At 43.6% G+C, this 17822-nt stretch overlaps 1 protein-coding gene across 5 annotated transcripts in view; it reads left to right on the forward strand.

Moving 5' to 3' along the window:
* LOC137348070 (progranulin-like) overlaps window positions 1–17822 on the forward strand; it is a 75199-nt gene that overhangs the window by 43797 nt on the left and 13580 nt on the right. For all 5 annotated transcript variants that reach the window (XM_068013221.1, XM_068013224.1, XM_068013225.1 and 2 more), the window contains 2 exons: window positions 5356–5453; window positions 8766–8996. In XM_068013221.1, the coding sequence (XP_067869322.1) occupies window positions 5356–5453; window positions 8766–8996 (329 nt within the window). The remainder of the gene's footprint in view (window positions 1–5355; window positions 5454–8765; window positions 8997–17822) is intronic.

The following is a 17822-nucleotide window of genomic DNA, read 5'->3' on the forward strand; positions in this document are numbered from 1 at the left end:
TTTCCTCTTGAGTCCTTCAACATACTGTCCCTCCCAGTTCTATGCCCATCTTTCTTGGAACTCCATTTTAAACCCCTCCAATCAAGTTACCATCCTGCCACAGTACAGAAACAATCCTCTCAGATCAGCCATGATTTTATCAAATGGTTGAGCAGGCTCGAAGGGCTGAATGGCCTACACCTCCTAATTCTTAAGTTTGTATGTATCAAAATGTCAGATGACCTCCTATGTGACTGTGATAAAGGTAAACTATCCCTTCTTGTCCACCTCGACCTGTCTGCAGTCTTTGACATGGTTAACCACACCATCGTACTCAAACGTCCAGCTGGGTGGGTCTGCACTTATCTGGTTCCATTCTTCTTTATCTATTCATGGACAGAGAATCAGTTGCAGTGCCTTCAGTTCCTGCTCCCACACCAATACCTCGGGTGTCCCCAAAGATCTATTATTAGCCATCACCTATTTCTTATTTACATAATGCCACTCAGTAACATTATTTTTTTTTTAAAAAGTCAGTTTCCATGTGTATGCTGACAACACCCAGCTCAACCTTAGCACATTGTCTGTAAATTGTCAAACTGCTTGTCTGACACTCAGTACTGGATAAGCACAATCTTCCTCCAGCTAAATATTGGGAAGACCAAAGTCACTGTCATCGGCCCCCATCACAAACTACTTTCCCTTGCCACTCACTCCATCCCTCTTTCTGGCAACTGTATGAGGTTGAACCAGACTGTTTGTAACCCTTGGGTGTTGTGTTTGACCTCAAGATGAGGTTTCAACTGCATAGCTGGGTCTTCAAGACTGCATTTCCACCTCTAACATTGCCCAGCTCCAACCTGTCTCAGCACGCTTGCTAAAACCCTCATCCATGCTTTTATTACCTCTAGACAGTACCAACACTCTCCTGGCTGGCTTTCCATCTTCCATCCTCTGAAACAATGCATTTATAAAATTGTAGTATAATCAGATAAAGTCAAGATGATTTTACGAAAGGGAAGTAGCGTTTGACAAATTTATTAGAGTTTTTGAGGATGTAACTAGTAGGGTAGATAAAGTAGAATCAGTAGATTTCCAAAAGGCATTCAGTAAGGTGCCACAAAAGGTTAATACATAAGGTAAGGAAGATTGGTTAACGGACAGGAAGCTGAGTAGGAATAAACCAGGCATTTTCAAGTTGGCAGGCTGTAGCTAGTTGAGTTCTGCAAAGGTCGGTGCTGGGGCCTCAGCTATTTCCAATTTACATTAATGATTTTGATGAGACTACGAGCAATGTATCTAAGTTTGCTGATACAAAGTTAGGTGGGAATGTAAGCTGTGAGGAGGACACAGGCTGCAAATAGATAGCGACAGGTTGTGAGTGGTCAACAAGGTGGCAGATGGGGTATAATGTAGAGAAGTGTGAGGTTATTCACTTTAGTCGAAAGAAGAGAAAAGCAGAATATTTTTTCAAAGGCGTGAAACTTTTAAATGTTGATCAGAGACTTGGTGTACTCATACCAGGAACACCAAGTTGGCATGCAGATACAGCAAGCAATTAGGAAGTCAAGTGGCATGTTGTACTTTTTTTTGCAAGGGAATTGGAGTAAACGAATAGCTAAGTCTTGCTACAATTGTATAGGGCTTTTGTGAGGCAATACACCTGTAGTACTATGCATTGTTTTGGTTTCCATATCTAAGGAAGGGTATACTTGCCTTGAAGGCAGTACAGTGAAGGTTCAGTAGATTGGTTCCTGGGATGAGAGGATTGCCCTCTGATGAGCGGCTAAGTAAATTTGGCCTGTACACTCTGGAGTTCAGAAAAACGAGCAAGATCTCATTGAAACATACAAGGTTCTGAAGGGGCTAAACATAGAGCTTATTTCTCCTGGCTGGGAAATCCAGCACATGAGGGCGCAGACTCAGGATAAGGGGTCAGTCATTTAGGACTGAGATGAGGAGAAAGTTATTCTCGGGGTTGTGAATCTTTGGAATTGTCTACCTCAGAGGATTGTGAATGCTGCAGCATTGAATTTGTTCAAGACAGAGATTTTTGGTGTCTCAGGGAATCAAGGGATATGGGGCGCAGGTGGGAATGTGGAGTTGTGGCAGAAGATTAGCCAGTGGCGCAGTGGTTAACACTGCAGCCTCACAGCTCTAGCGACCCGGGTTCAATTCTGGGGACTGCCTGTGTGGAGTTTGCAAGTTCTCCCTGTGTCTGCGTGGGTTTCCTCCGGGTGCTCCGGTTTCCTCCCACATGCCAAAGACTTGCTGGTTGATAGGTTAATTGGCCTTTATAAATTGCCCCTAGTGTAGGTAGGTGGTAGGGAAATATAGGGACAGGGGATGTGGTAGTAATGTGGAATTAGTGTAGGATTAGTATAAAATGGGTGGTTGATGGTCGGCACAGACTCGGTGGGCCGAAGGGCCTGTTTCAGTGCTGTATCTCTAAAACTAAAACTAAAAACTAAAACATAATTACATTGAATGGCAGAGCAGGCTCGAGGGGCTGTATGGTCTACTCCTCCTATTATGTTCAAAACTAGAGACTATAAATATACCATAGCCAGTAATAAATCCAATAAGGATATCAAGAGAAACATCTTTACTCAGTGGTTAGAATGTGGAATTTGCTATCATAAGGAGCAATTGAGGCAAATAACAGATGCATTTACGGGGAAGCTAAATAAAAACATGAAGTAGAAAAATTTAAGGATATGTTGACAAAATTTGATAGGGTGGGAGGAGCCTCATGTAGGGCATAATCACTAGCAAAGACCAGTTGGGCTGAATGGCCTGTTGTTTTTGTGCTGTAAATGCTATGTAATAACAAAACAGCAAGGGAATGTGGAGTTGAGACAAAATGATCAGCCAGGGTCATATTGAATGGCAGAGTAGACCATAATGGCAGGGCCTGTATGGTCTACGGCTCCTATTTCTTGTGTTCTCATGTTCTTATAAACTTAAGCTCATCCAAAACACTGCCTATACCTGAACATGCACCAAGTCATGTTCATCCATCATCCCTGTGCTCACTGATCTACATTGGCTCCTGGTTAAGTAATGCCTCAATTTTAAAATTCTTACCCTTTTTCAAATCCCTCCATGGCCTTGCCCCTCCCTATCTCTGTAACCTCCTGCAGCCCTACAACCCTTTCAAAATATCTGTGCTGCTCCAATTCTGGCCTCTTGCACCTCCCTATTTTTAATCATTTCACCAGTGGCGGCCATGCCTTCAGCTGCTGAGGCCCAAAGCTCTGGAATTCCCCCCTTAAATCTTTGCCTCTCTTTCCTCCTTTTAAGATGTTCCTTAAATCCTAGCTCTTTGACCAAGCTTTTACAGATTGCTCTAATAACTATATGTGGCTAGGTCTCAATTTTGTTTGGAAGCACTCTTGTGACGTGCCTTGGGGCATATTAAAGGTGCTATATAAGTGCAAGCTGTTATGTAATCAGCATTAATAAATGGCTTTGATACTACAGATCAGCCATGATCTAACTGACTGAACAGACTCAAGGGGCTGAATGGCCTACACTTGGTCCCATGTTCCAATTCCAGAGGTTGACAACTCTGAAAATAAGTATCTCCCAATATCTAACCTAACTCTATGCTTTTGTAATTTATAATGACTTCCCTTATCCTTTCCTGCCTATTTGCGTTCAAATAATTTACCCACATGGACAGAATCTAACTCTTTCATTACTGGAAAGACATCTGAGTCATAGTTATACAGCACAGAAACAGGCCCTTTTGACCCATCGTGTCTGTGCTGGCCATCAAGCACCTAACTATTCTGATCCCATTTTGCAGCATTTGACCCATTGTCTTGTATGCTATGGTGTTTCAAGTGCTCATCTAAATACTTCTTAAATGTTGTGAGGGTTCCTGCCTCCACCACCTCTTCAGGCAGTGTGTTCTAGATTCCAACCACCTACTGGGTGAAAAAAATTGTTCCTCTAATTCCCTTTAAACCTCCTGCCCCTTACCTTAAATCTGTGCCCCCGAGTTATTGACCTCTCCGCTAAGGGAAATGTTTCTTCCTATCAAACCTATCAATGCCCCTCATAATTTTGCATGCCTCAATCATGTCCTCTCTTTCCCACCTCCCCTCAGCCTTCTCTACTCTAAGGAAAACAACCCTAGCCTTTTCAGTCTCTCTTCATAGCTGAAATGCTCCAGCCCAAGCAACATCCTGGTGAATCTCCTCTGCACCCTCTCCAGTGCAATCGCATCCTTCCTATAGTGTGGTGACCGGAACTGTACATAGTACTCCAGCTTTGGCCTAACTAGTGTTTTATACAGCTCCATCATAACCTCCCTGCTCTTATATTCTATGCCTCGGCTAATAAAGGCAAGTATCCCATATGCCTTCCTAACCACCTTATCTACCTGTGCTGCTGCCTTCAGTGATCTATGGACAAGTACACCAAGGTCCCTCTGACCCTCTGTACTTCCTAGGTTCCTACCATCCATCGTATATTCCCTTGCCTTGTTAGTCATCCCAAAGTACATCACCTCCCATTTCTCAGGATTAAATTCCATTTGCCACTGCTCCGCCCATCTTACCAGCTCATCTATATCGTCCTGTAATCTATGGTTTCCCTCACGATATACACCATCAATTTTCGAGTCATCTGCGAACTTACTGATCATACCTCCTATATTCGCGTCTAACTCATTAATGTACGCTACAAACAGCAAGGGTCCCAGCACTGATCCCTGTGGTACACCACTGGTCACAGGCTTCCACTTGCAAAAACAACCCTTGATCATCGCCCTCTGCCTCCTGCCACAAAGCCAATTTTGGATCCAAATTGCCCTGGACCCCATGGGCTCTTACCTTCTTAACGAATCTCCCATGCAGGACCTTTATCGAAAGCCTTACTGAAGTCCATGTGGACTACATCAACTGCTTTACCCTCATCTACACATTTAGTCACCACATTGAAAAATTCAATCAAGTTAGTCACGATCTCCACCTGACAAAGCCATGCTGACTATCCCTGATTAATCCCTGCCTCTCCAAATGAAGATTAATCCTGTCCCTGTCATGTCATATCAATTCAGTTTTTCCCCAATTAAAACCCAGCTCTCTAAGCTTGTCCTTGTAACTAGGGCCAGATATATTCAGCCAGCTGAGGCACAATTGATCAATCAACAAAGTCTTCCAAATGATTAAAAAAAACTCTTCCAAGTGCTTACAGGAGCTCATTGAGAGAGAAAGTTGTATTTGTTGGGTTTACTGATTTTGTTTCTTGTATATTGTATTTATCCTATATAATTATTTACTTGTTCCTGTTTCCCTTGCACCCCCTCCCCTGTGATTCCATTAGGTTTTGTCTTCCATTAGTTGATTATCTTATTTGCTTTTGTAGTTCAGGTTGTGCAGTGCAATGGCACAGAGGTCTGCCCAGATAACAATACATGCTGCAAGCTCGCCTCGGGACAATTTGGATGCTGTCCTATACCAGAAGTAAGAAATGATTATCTGTACATTTGAAATGTAATGACGTGCTTCACCATTTCAATCCTTTTCCCGAGGGCTACAACATCTTCAACAATTCAAAGTGCTTTTTAAATATTCTACGTTTTCTTGACACTCAGCAAGCTTAAGTATTGAGTAGCTGTGCTATACAGACTAGGAAAATCCCAGGCTTGGTTGCTGGTCTGTGCTGAGTTAACAGTTCTCCTGTTAGGAGAAACAGTACGAATGCTATAGTTGGCTTCAGTTGCACGGATTAAAGACCTCTATCAGGTGACAGCTGAGTCTCTTTTCTGAGGGGAAAAAAAAACTCAGTTCAATAACTTACTTGATCGATATAACCTCTCAGTTCTGCTATTACTCCAATATATTTTCTTTGTACCACCTTCAGTGCCTCTGTATACTTTTAATAATATGGAGACCCAAACTGTTGACCGACCTCCCAAGTGTGATTGAACCAAGTTTCTGTACAAATTTAACATAAATTCTCTGCTTTTCAAGTTTATTCTTTTAGAAATGAGCGCCAGTGTTCTGTTTGCTTTTGTTACGGTCAGGTGGGTGAAAGTGTGGCTGGTTTCCACTGTTTGCCTCCCAACTGACTGCACAATGTTTTTGTGTTACTAGTGTTTCAACCCGTGTCTTAATTTAGTTTAGAGTTTAGAGATACAGCACTGAAACAGGCCCTTCGGCCCACCGAGTCTGTGCCGCCCATCAACCACCCATTTATACTAATCCTACGCTAATCCCATATTCCTACCACATCCCCACCTGTCCCTATATTTCCCTACCACCTACCTATACTAGGGGCAATTTATAATGGCCAATTAACCTATCAACCTGCAAGTCTTTGGCATGTGGGAGGAAACCGGAGCACCCGAGGAAACCCACGCAGACACAGGGAGAACTTGCAAACTCCACACAGGCAGTACCCAGAATTGAACCCGGTTCGCTGGAGCTGTGAGGCTGCGGTGCTAACCACTGCGCCGCCCTCAGTGACAGGTTTGCTTGTAGGTGTAAAGCAAATGATTAACAATTGAGTAATATTCATTCACCGAAATGTTTGCAACAGCACTCACGCATTTACTCTCATGCACTCGAGGATAGACAGTAAAGAGTAAGAGTTCAAGGTGTAATAGTCTGTTTCAGGGAAAACCTGTGGGATCCTCTCAGAAGGTGAATTTTACAGTTGCAGGCCTGGTTATTCATTGTCTGGTAATTGCTGGGCTGTTGCACCCTTCTGACAGCCCTCTTTGGGTTCAATATGGTGTTGATGGCTTACTTCAATTCTCTCAGGTAGAAGAGTAGTTTTTACAAAGGTGCCCTCTTGTCTCTGCTGTCGCTGGCTTCCAACATGTCTCAGCAGAGTTCAATTGTGTTGACTGGAGCTGATCTCTCTTGCACCCTCCCTCTCTCGTGCCCTCCTGGTTTTCGGTCTTAGTAGACAGTGGATGTGGATTACAGTGCAGTGGTATGAATCAGACTTGTCCTCCATTTTGTTGACAGCCAATTTTCCAATCATTTAAATTTGTTCAAAGTTTTATACCTTTTTAGTTGCGTTTCTGTGTTTTCATTGCTACACTCCACTTGAGCATGACACTTTGTTTATGCCTTTATTAACCTTCATGGCACCTGTACCCCCAGATGTTTCTCTACCTTATTTAGACACTTATTTTTCAAGGACTTTTTTTTATATTGTACATGGGATGTGGACAACCCTGGCAAGGCCATCATTTATTGCCCATCCCTAATTGTGCTCGAGAAGGTGGTGGTGAACTGCTACCTTGAACCACTGCAGTCTGTGCGGTGAAGGTACTAGCACAGTACTGTTATGGAGGGAGTTCCAGTATTTGACCAAGTGACGCAGATGGAGCAGCGCTGTATTTCCAATTAGGATAACATGTCGCTTAGAGGGGGACTTGCAGGTGGTTGTGTTCCCGTGCACCTGCAGTCCTTCTCCTTTTAGGTGGTAGAGGTTGCAGCTTTTGGAGGTGCTGTTGATGAAGCCATGGCAAGTTGCTGCATTGCATCTTGTAGATGTTTTACCCTGCAGGTTCAGTGTGCCAGTGGTGGAGAGGGTGAATGTTTAAAGTGGGTTGCTTTGTCCTGGATGATGGCGAGCTTCTTGAGTGTTTTTGAAGCTGTACTCCTCCAGACAAGTGGAGAGTATTCCATCACACTCCTGGCATGTGCCTTGTAGGCGGTGGAAAGGCTTTGGGAATTTAGTAGGTGTGTTATTTGCTGCAGAATACCAAGTGTCTGACCAACTCTTGTAGCCAGTTGAGTTTCTGGTGAATAGTGATCCCCAGGATATGATGGTAGGGGGATTCTGCAATGGCCATGCCATTGAACGTCAAGGGGCGGTTGTTAGCCACTCTGTCTTGTTGTAGATGGCCATTGCCTGGCACTTGTGTGGTGCAAATGGTACTTGCCACTTTCAGCCTATGTGACCTATTTTCCTCCCAGAAAGTACTATCTCACACTGATCTATGTTGAAGTTCATTTGCCAATTACACACCCATTCTGCAAGTTTAATATCTTCCTAATTTGATTGCAGTCCTCTGTATTAACTATACCCCCCAATTCAGTGTCCATAAATTTTGAAACTGTATTTCTGATTCCTGAATCCAAATAGTTTATGTAGATGGTGTATAACAGTGGTCCCATCACCAATCCTTGTGGAATACCACTTCCAACTATTTACCAAGCTGGGTAACTACCTTTTATTTAACCTCTACAGTCTTCTGTTTTATAACCAGCTTGCTCTTCATTCTGCTACTTGTTGCCAGACTTCACAAGTTCTGGCCTTTAGTCATGAGTCTACTTGAAGACATGTGTCCCACAACTCTGTAATTGTTCATTTCATATCGACAAATTCAAAAGTAAAACTTGGTGAAAGGGCTTCCACTGAATTACATCACTTAAACAATGAGCAAGTAGAATAATATGTAATGAGTGTGCTTTGTCATTTTAAACTACAAAGGAGGTCTGATGATGCTTTATCTGCTTTCAAATATTGAAGGAAACTTTTACAGTGGTATAAAATAGTGCAGAAACTAATAATTACCAACAGAGTTCATTCTTGGTCTCTTGGGCATGTTAACGAATGTTTCCTAGGGTTTCAGGCAAGGGTAAGCACTGGAATACTCGTGCAGTTTGAGCTCAGCCATAGGAATGATCTGAAATATGAATGATGACAATCAAGGTTCAGAAGATTTTAAAGGACATTTGTACTCTGAAAGCTATTTTTACTGGGCAATATTTGGGGTTATATTTGCTTTATTTAGCCACCTTTTCTCCCATCAGGCAGTTTGTTGTGACGATCATGTACACTGTTGTCCAAATGGCTACAAATGCGACCCTGATACTGGAAATTGTTACGAGAAGGACATCTCCATCCCTTGGATGACCAAGACTCCAGCAATTGTGCAAGGCACAGTGAAGGATGTCCAGTGTAATGAGACTGTGCACTGTCTTGAAGATGACACCTGCTGCAGGACGGCCTCAGGGGATTGGGCATGCTGCCCCATCCCACAGGTTGGTTTTCAAAATAACAAATAAAATTGGCCTGAACCCAACTGAGTGAACACAGGAAACTGCATCTACAATTATGTACAGAATCTGTGTTGTAAATAGGTTACCAAAGCAGTGAAGGAAGTCCCATTGTTACAAGCAATGTCAGCACATAAATCTGGGTTCCTAGCTGGAAAGTTGTCTGTGTGTACAGTTTAGAGGGGGAGTGAAGTTGCAAGCATAAATTTAGCAACAGAAAGCGTTGCTTGGCCCAACCAGCTTTTTGACTGCAAGGTTGAATATCAGAAATAAATTTGAGATGCTGAGAATAGTGGCTTAAGAAAACCCATTGTTTCCCTTTTGTTCCAATAATTTTTTTAAAAATTCATTCTTGGGATGTGGGCGTCACTGGCCAGGCCAGCATTTATTGCCCATCCCTAATAGCCCTTGAGAAGGTGGTGGTGAGCTGCCTTCTTGAACCGCTGCAGTCCCTGTGGGGTAGGTACACCCACAGTGCTGTTAGGAAGGGAGTTCCAGGATTTTGACCCAGCGACAGTGAAGGAGCGGCGATATAGTTCCAAGTCAGGATGGTGTGTGACTTGGAGGGGAACTTGCAGGCGGTGGTGTTTTATTTAATTGCAATGTCAGTTGGATATTTGAACCAATCACTTTACAATTTTCAAATAATTCTTCATGTATTACACGTGTGCATTGAATATGTTAGCCAGGCTGCTCTCTGTTTGGGTAGCATTATGTGAGGGGAAATGGGTGAGAGCCTCCAGTTGGGATTCTGAACTGCAAGTGGGTGGGTATTTAGCTGTTAAACATTTGCATACATGCACTTAATCTGCAGGTTTCAAGGGTATTGGCTGGTTTTAGAAGGATTAATATACAAGTATGGAAAGAATGAAAGGCAAGATGTGTAATGATGAAACAATATGCCCATCAGGGAGCACTGTCTCCAGCGATAGTTCTGGGAACTAGGGCTGCTGTCCTTTAGCTCAGGTTAGTAGAACATTTCTGGTAATTTCCCTTTCTGTGCTGGTTCATTTGATATGGTATCAGTTAACCCTCATTCTATCCACGCAAGAACTCTAATTTTGTCTTTTAGTCATGACTGTTCTTTTAGTCTGGCAGCTGTATATGAATGAAGAAGTTTCAAATGCGACAGTGGCCACTGTAGTACAAGTTAAAATTCCTAACAGTAAGCCACGTTTAATTTGATTTAACTTTGGAAGATGGACTCTGGAATTATACTAGTAATTTTACACTGTTCCCTTTTCTAATTAGGCAACTTGGCCCTTTTGTTCAAGACACACCTCAGTATTTTCTTCAACTAAGCATCAGGAAGATTGAAGCTGTACATTACAGTCCTCACCATAAACTCTACCCCCTTGCCACTGACCCTAACCCACTCGCTTAGGCTGAACCATGGCACTTTTTCTGATGCAGAGCTGACCTTCAAATCCTATAATCCCATCAGTCACCAAGCTTGCTTCTACCTCTGACTGCCTTAAACCCTACCTCACCCCCACTGCAGTTGAAACCATTATCCCTGACCTTGTCACCTCTACCTTTGATTTCTCCTAGAACTTATATCGCACCTTTAACATAACGAAACGTCCCAAGGCACTTCACGGTTGCGTTATGAAGCAAAATTTGACACCAAGCTGTAGAAACATATTATCTAAGGCGACCAAAAGCTTGGTCAAAGAGTTAGGTTTTGAGGATCATCATAAAGGAGGAGAGAGAGGTAGAGAGGCTTCTGGAGGGAATTCAGAGATAGGCAGTTATCATCTGAAAGCACAGCCATCAATAGAGGAGCAACTAAAATTGGGGATGCTCAAGAGGCTAGAATTGGGGGGTGGGGTGCAGATATCTTGGAGGGTTGTGAGTCTGGAGGACATTACAGAGAAAAGGGGAAAAGCCATTGGGGGATTAGAAAACAAGTTGAGAATTTTAATATTGAGGCATTGCTTAACCAGGATCCAATGTAGCACGGGTGGTGGGTGCACGGGAATTGGTGTGAGTAAGGATACCGGGAGCAGAGTTTTAGCTGACCTCAAGTTTACGGAGAGTAGAATGTGGGAGACGAGCCAGGAGTGCATTGAGTACTCAAGTCTAGAAGTAACAAAGGCATGGATGAAAGTTTCAGCAACAGGTGAACCAAGGCAGGGGGTGGAGTCTAACAGTGTAATTGAGGTGGAAATTGGTGGCGTTAGTGATGGTGCGAACATGTGGTTGGAAACTCACCTTGGTCAAATACGATACCAAAGTTTCCAGTGTTCTGGTTTAGCCTCAGATGGTTGTCAGGAAGAGAGATGGAATCGGTGGCTAGGGAAATGGAGTTTGTAGTGGGAACTGAGCCAGTTAAATATTTGGATGCCATTGGCTTCGGTCCTCCAGTATTTAACTGGAGCAAATTTCTGCTCATCCAGTATTGGATGTCAGACGAGTAGTCTGCCAATTTAGAGACAGTGGAAGAGTCTAGGGAGGTGGTGGTGAGGTATAACTTGGTATTATCAATGAACATGTGAAAACTGATGCTGTGTTTTATGGATGATGTCCCTGAGGAGCAGCATGTAGATGAGAAATGGGAGACCAAGTGTAGATCCTTGGTGGACACGAAGGTTAAGGATGCAGGAGTGGAAAGAGAAGTCATTGTGGGTGATTCCCTGGCTACGATTAGGTAGGAATGGAACCAGGCAAATGTCGTCCCACCCAGCTATATGACAGTGAAGAGGTGTTGTAGGAGGATGGTGTGGTCAACCGCGTAAGCAGCTGTTGATCGGTTGAGAAGGGCAAGAAGGAATACCTTACCTTTGTTACAGTGGCATAGGATGTCATTTGTGACTTTGAGAAGCCGTTTCAGTATTGTAGCAGGGGTAAAAAATTAATTGGAGGGATTCAAAAGTGGAGTTCTGGGAAAAATAGGCAAGGGTTTGAGAGACGGCAACATGTTCAAGGACCGTGGAAAGAAAAGGGAGGTTGGAGACCAGGCAGTTGTTTGGAAATACAATAGGATAAGCGTTGTTTTTTTGAGGAGTGGGGTGATGGTAAATTTGAAGAAAGGGATGATGCCTGAAGAGAGAACTGTTAACATCAGCTAACATGGGAACCAAGAAGGGAAGTTGGGTGGTCAGTTTAGTTGGAATAGGGTCAAGAGAGCAGGAGGTGGGTCACGTGGATTAGGTGAGAGAAACGAGAGAATAATGCGACTTCAGGGCCAGTGCATGGGTGAATCTTTCGAGGAGGTTTGGCCTGATGGGCTAGCGAAAGGGAGAGAAGTGGCAGAGGCAAGTGATCGGATGATCTCAATCTTAGACAAAGATGTCCATGAGCTCCTCCTGCTTCTTGGACATCAGGACGGAGGAATGGTTTAAGGAGACGATTTGCAGTAGTGTATCTGGTGGTGCAATTACTGCATAAACTCTCAACTTGTTCAGGACTTATCCACATGTATCCTGTGTTGCTTGCCATCACTCCATCTTCACTGACCTACATTGGCTCTGTCCCCTGATGCATTAAATTAAAATCCTCATGCTCAAATTTCTCACTGACTTCGCTCTATTTACAACTCTTCCAGCCTTCTATGCCCTCCTGCACCCTTCGGTCCTCCATTATGACCTTTTGCTCATTTCTTTCCTCCCACTATTGGCAGTCTCCAGCTGCTTCTGTCCAGCTCTTTGCAATTCCCTTTTCTCATTCCATCTTCAACACCTTCTCAAAACTCCATTTGTTGGCCAATCTTTCAGTGACTTCTCCTAACTTGTGCATCATGACTTTGTCTGTGCCTTTATTCCTTTTGTGTACTTCTTCAGTCTTTTTTCCCTCCCTTCTGCCACACACACAATTTATGTTTTGCTTTCTTTGTTGAAGGGACTGTTTTGCAAGTTGTAACTACTCCTCTTCCCCACCTCTGCTGTCCTCTCATTTATCTATTCCTATTCCTGGTCTCTCCAACCAAAAACTGGCAGTGTGAAATAAGTAACTAAACAGTAATTTTACATCATTGCTACTGTGGATTTTCCATTTACATTTCAATATAATTTTTCAGCAGCTGAATTTGAAAAGATTTTTTTAAACCAATCTTTTATAGTAATTTACATAGTGAATTAATCACATTCTGTTCTATGCAGCCTTTAGATACCTTTCTTTCCAGTTTTTAAGGTGTATCTTAAGACCTATCTCTTTGACCAAGCGTTTGGTTATCTGCCCTAATATCTCCTTTATATCCCACGGGTCAGTGCTGGGACCACTGCTTTTTTTGCTATGTATAAATGACTTGGATCTTGGAATACAGAGTAGAATTTCAAATGACACCAAACTTGGAGGTGTGGCTGACAGTGAGGGTGATATGAACCACCTGCAACAGGATATAGATAGGCTAGCACAATAGGCCTGGAGGTAGCAGATAGAATTTAATACTGACGAGTGTGAGATGATGCATTTTGGCAGAAGCAATAGGGGGAAGCAATATATAGTTAATGGCACAGTTCTAAAGAGTGTGCAGGATCAGAGGGACCTGGGGGTGCATGTGGGTCATTCCTTCAAGGGGGCAGGACGTATTCAGAGAGTGATTAGCAAAGCATTTGGGGTCTTGGGCTTCATAAACAGAGGCATTGAGTACAAAAGCAGGAAATGTATGCTGAACCTTTATAAAGCTCTGGTTAGGCTCCAACTGGAGTATTGCGTCCAGTTCTGATCACCACTGTTCAGGAAGGATGTGAGGGTTCTTGAGAAGGTGCAGAGGACGTTTACCAGAATGGTTGTGCAGATGGGGAACTTCAGTTGTAAGGTTAGGTTGGAAAAACTGGGGTGGATGTTCTTGGAGCAAAGGAAATTGAAGGAAGTTTTAAAAGAAGTGTACAAGGTTATGACAGGCTTAGATAAGTTAGACAAGGAAAAACTCCTCCCATTAACTAATGGTACAAGGACTAGGGGACACAGATTGAAGGTTTGGTGCAAAAGATGCTGGAGGAATATGAGGAAGCACTTTTTTATGCAATGGGTTGTAATGACCTGGGTGTGTCTGCCCACAAAGGTGGTGGAAGCAGAGACCATCAATGATTTCAAAAGAAAATTGGACCGGCGCTTGATAGAAATAGTCTTGCAAGGCTGTGGAGAGCAAGTGGGGAAGTGGGACTGACTGGATTGCTCTGTGGAGAGCTGGCATGGACTCAGTGGGCTGAATGGCAGCCTCCAGTGCCATGAATGACTGAGTCAGTGTTATGTAGGAAAATGCAGCAGCCAGTTTATGCACAGTAAAGTTACATATGAACGTATGGATTAGGAGCAGGAGTAGGCCACTCGGCACTTCGAGCCTGCTCTGCCATTCAATACGTTCATGGCTGAACTGATTACTCCACATTTCCACCTACCCCTGATAACCTTCCATCCTCTTGCTTATCAAGAATCTATCTACTTGGGCCTTAAAAATATTCAAAGACTCTGCTTCCACCGCCTTTCGAGGAAGAGAATTCCAAAGACACTCAAACCTCAGAAAAGATTTCTCGTCATCTCTGTCTTAAATGGGCAACCCCTTATTTTTAAACAGTGACCCCTAGTTCTAGATTCTCCCACAAGGGGAAACATCGTTTCCATATCCACCCTGTCAATACCCCTCAGGATCTTGTATGTTCCAATCAAGTCGATTCTTGCTCTTCTAAATTCCAGCGGATACAAGCAGAGCGTGTCCAATCTTTCCTCGTAAGACAGTCCGCCCTTTCCAGATATTGGTCTAGCCCCCTTATGTTCTCTTCACAAGTTACTTTCCTACTTATCTTTGTGTCATCAGCAGGTTTAGCAACCATACCTTCGGTTCCTTCATCTAAGTCTTTTATATAAATTGTAACAAGGTGAGGCCCCAGCACAAATCCCTGTGGCACACCATTCATTACATCTTGCCAACCAGAAAATGACCCATTCATGCTTACGCTGTTTCCTGTTAGCTAGTCCATCTTCTATCCATGCCAATATGTTACCCCTGACACCATGAGCTTTTATTTTCTGGAATAACCTTTGTGGCACCTTATCAAATGCTTTCTGGAAATCTAAATACAATACATCCACCGGTTCCCTTTTATCCACAGCGCAGTCCTCAAAGAACTCTAATAAATTGGTTAAACATCATTTTCCTTTCACAAAATCATGATGATTCTGCCTAATTACCTTCAATTTTTCTAAATGCCCTGCTATACTGTCTTTAATAGCTTCTAACATTTTCCCTGAGACAGATGGTAAGCTAACTGGCCTGCAGTTTCCTGCTTTCTGTCTTCCTCCCTTTTTGAATAAAGGAGTTACATGCATTATTTTCCAATCTAATGGAAGCTTCCCGAATCTAGGAAATTTTGGAAAATTAAAACTAATGCATCAGCTATCTCAATAGCCACGTCTTTTAACACTCTAGGTTGAAGTCCATCAGGACCCGGGGAGTTGTCAGCCTGCAGCTCCAATAATCTGTTCAGTACCATTTCCTTGGTGATAGTAATTTTCTTGAGTTCCTCCCTCCCTTCCATTTCCTGACTTAGTTAATACTGGGATGTTACTGATATCCTCAATAGAGAAGACCGATGCAAGATATTTGTTCAATTCATCTGCCGTCTCCTTATTATCCATTATTAATTCCCCAGACTCACTTTCTATAGCACCATCACTCACTTTGTTAACTCTTTTTTAAAATACCTATAGAAACTCTTACTACCTGTCTTTATATTTCTAGCTAGCTGTCTCTCGTACTCTAATTTTGCCTTCCTTATCATTCTTTTAGTTATTCTTTGCTTTTTAAAAAAAAATTCAGTCCAAACTTCTGACAAGTTCCACAAAGAAGAATGAAATAAATGACCAATTCAACAGTTTGTGATCATACTTGGATAAATATTGCTCAGGACACGGGGGGGAAATCCCAAGCTCTTTGAAATATTCAGAACAGTGGCACTAGATCTTTTACGGCCATCTCAAAGGGCCGTTAGGACCTCCGCTTAAAGTTTTGTTCCAAAGATGACACTTCTGACAGTGCGGCACTTCCTCAGTACTGTACTGGAGTGTAAACTGAAACAATGTGCTAATGTTCTGGAATCTGGCTTGGACCCCTGATCCTCGGGTTAGACTGCTACCACTGCTGACCATTAGGATTTCATAGAATGAGATCAATTAAGAAAACCCATTGTTTCCCTTTTGTTCCAATAATTATTTTTTTTATCCATTCTTGGGATGTGGGCGTCACTGGCCAGGCCAGCATTTATTGCCCGTCCCTAATTGCCCTTGAGAAGGTGGTGGTGAGCTGCCTTCTTGAACCGCTGTAGTCCTTGGGGTGTAGATGCAGCAACAGTGCTGTTTGGAAGGGAGTTCTAGGATTTTGACCCAGCAACAGTGAAAGAATGGTGATAATAGTTCCACATCAGGATGGTGTGTGGTTTGGAGGGGACTTGCAGGTGGTGGTGTTCCCATGCATCTGTTGCCCTTGTCCATTTACGTGGTAAAAGTTGCGGGTTTGGAAGCTGCTGTCTAAGGAGCCTTGGTGAGTTGATGCAGTGCATCTTGTATGTACTACGCACAACTGGCGCTGTGTGTCGGTGGTGAAGGGAGTGAATGTTGAAGGTGGTGGATTGGGTGCCAATCAAGCAGGCTGCATGTCCTGGATGGTGTTGAGCTTCTTGTGGTGTTGGAGTTGCACCCATCCAGGTAAGTGGAGCGTGTTCCATCACACTCCTGACTTGTGCCTTGTAGATGGTGGACAGGCTTTGGGAGACAGGAGGTGAGTTACTCACCGCAGAATTCTCAGCCTTTGAGCTGCACTTGTAGCCACAATATTTGTGGATTGTTCTGTTCAGTTTTTGATCAGTGGTAACCGCCCCCATCCCCACCCCCCCCCAAGGATATTGATAGTGGGGGATTCAGCAATGGTAATGCCATTGAACATCAAGGGGTGAGGGTTAGATTCTCTTGTTTGAGATGGTCATTGCCTGGCACTTGTGTGGCGTGAATGTTACTTGCCACTTATCAGCCCAAGCCTGGACATTGTCCAGGTCTTGCTGCATCTAGGAATGGGCTGCTTCAGTATCTGAGGAGTCGCGAATGGTGCTGAACATTGTGCAATCATCAGCGAACATCCCCACTTCTGACCTTATGATGGAGGGAAGGTCATTGATGAAGCAGCTTATGATGGTTGGGCCTAGGACAGTACCTTGAGGAACTCTTGCAGTAATGACCTGGGACTGAGATGATTGACCTCCAACAACCACAACCATCTTCCTGTGTGCTAGGTATGACTCCATCCAGCGGAGAGTTTTCCCCCTGATACCCATTGACTCAAGTTTTTCTAGGGCTCCTTGATGTCATACTCCGTCAAATGCTGCTTTAATGTCAAGGGCAGTCACACTTACCTCGCCTCTGGAGTTCAGCTCTTTTATCCATGTTTGGACCAATTCTGTGGTGAGGTCAGGAGCTGATTGGCCCTGGCAGAACAGAAACTGAGCATCAGTGAGCAGGTTATTGCTGAGCAAGTGCCGCTTGATAGCACTATCGACAACCCCTTCCATCAATTTACTGACGACCACGGGTATACTGATAGTGTGGTAATTGGCCCTTGGATTTGTCCTGCTTTTTGTGCACAGCCATGCTTGGGCAATCCACATTGTCAGGTAGATGCCAGTGTTGTAGCTGTACTGGAGCAGCTTAGCTAGTGGGTGTGGCTAGTTCTTCTGGAGCACAAGTGTTCAGTACTATTGCCAGAGTGTTGTCTGGGCCCGTAACCTTTGCAGTATTCAGTGCCTTCAGCCAATCTGGTTCACGCCACGTGATATCAAGAAACAGCTGAAGATTGGGGACCCCAGGAGGAGGTTGAAATGG

The sequence above is a fragment of the Heterodontus francisci genome, chromosome 33, assembly GCF_036365525.1.
Source record: "Heterodontus francisci isolate sHetFra1 chromosome 33, sHetFra1.hap1, whole genome shotgun sequence".
Classification (NCBI taxonomy): Eukaryota; Metazoa; Chordata; class Chondrichthyes; order Heterodontiformes; family Heterodontidae; genus Heterodontus; species Heterodontus francisci.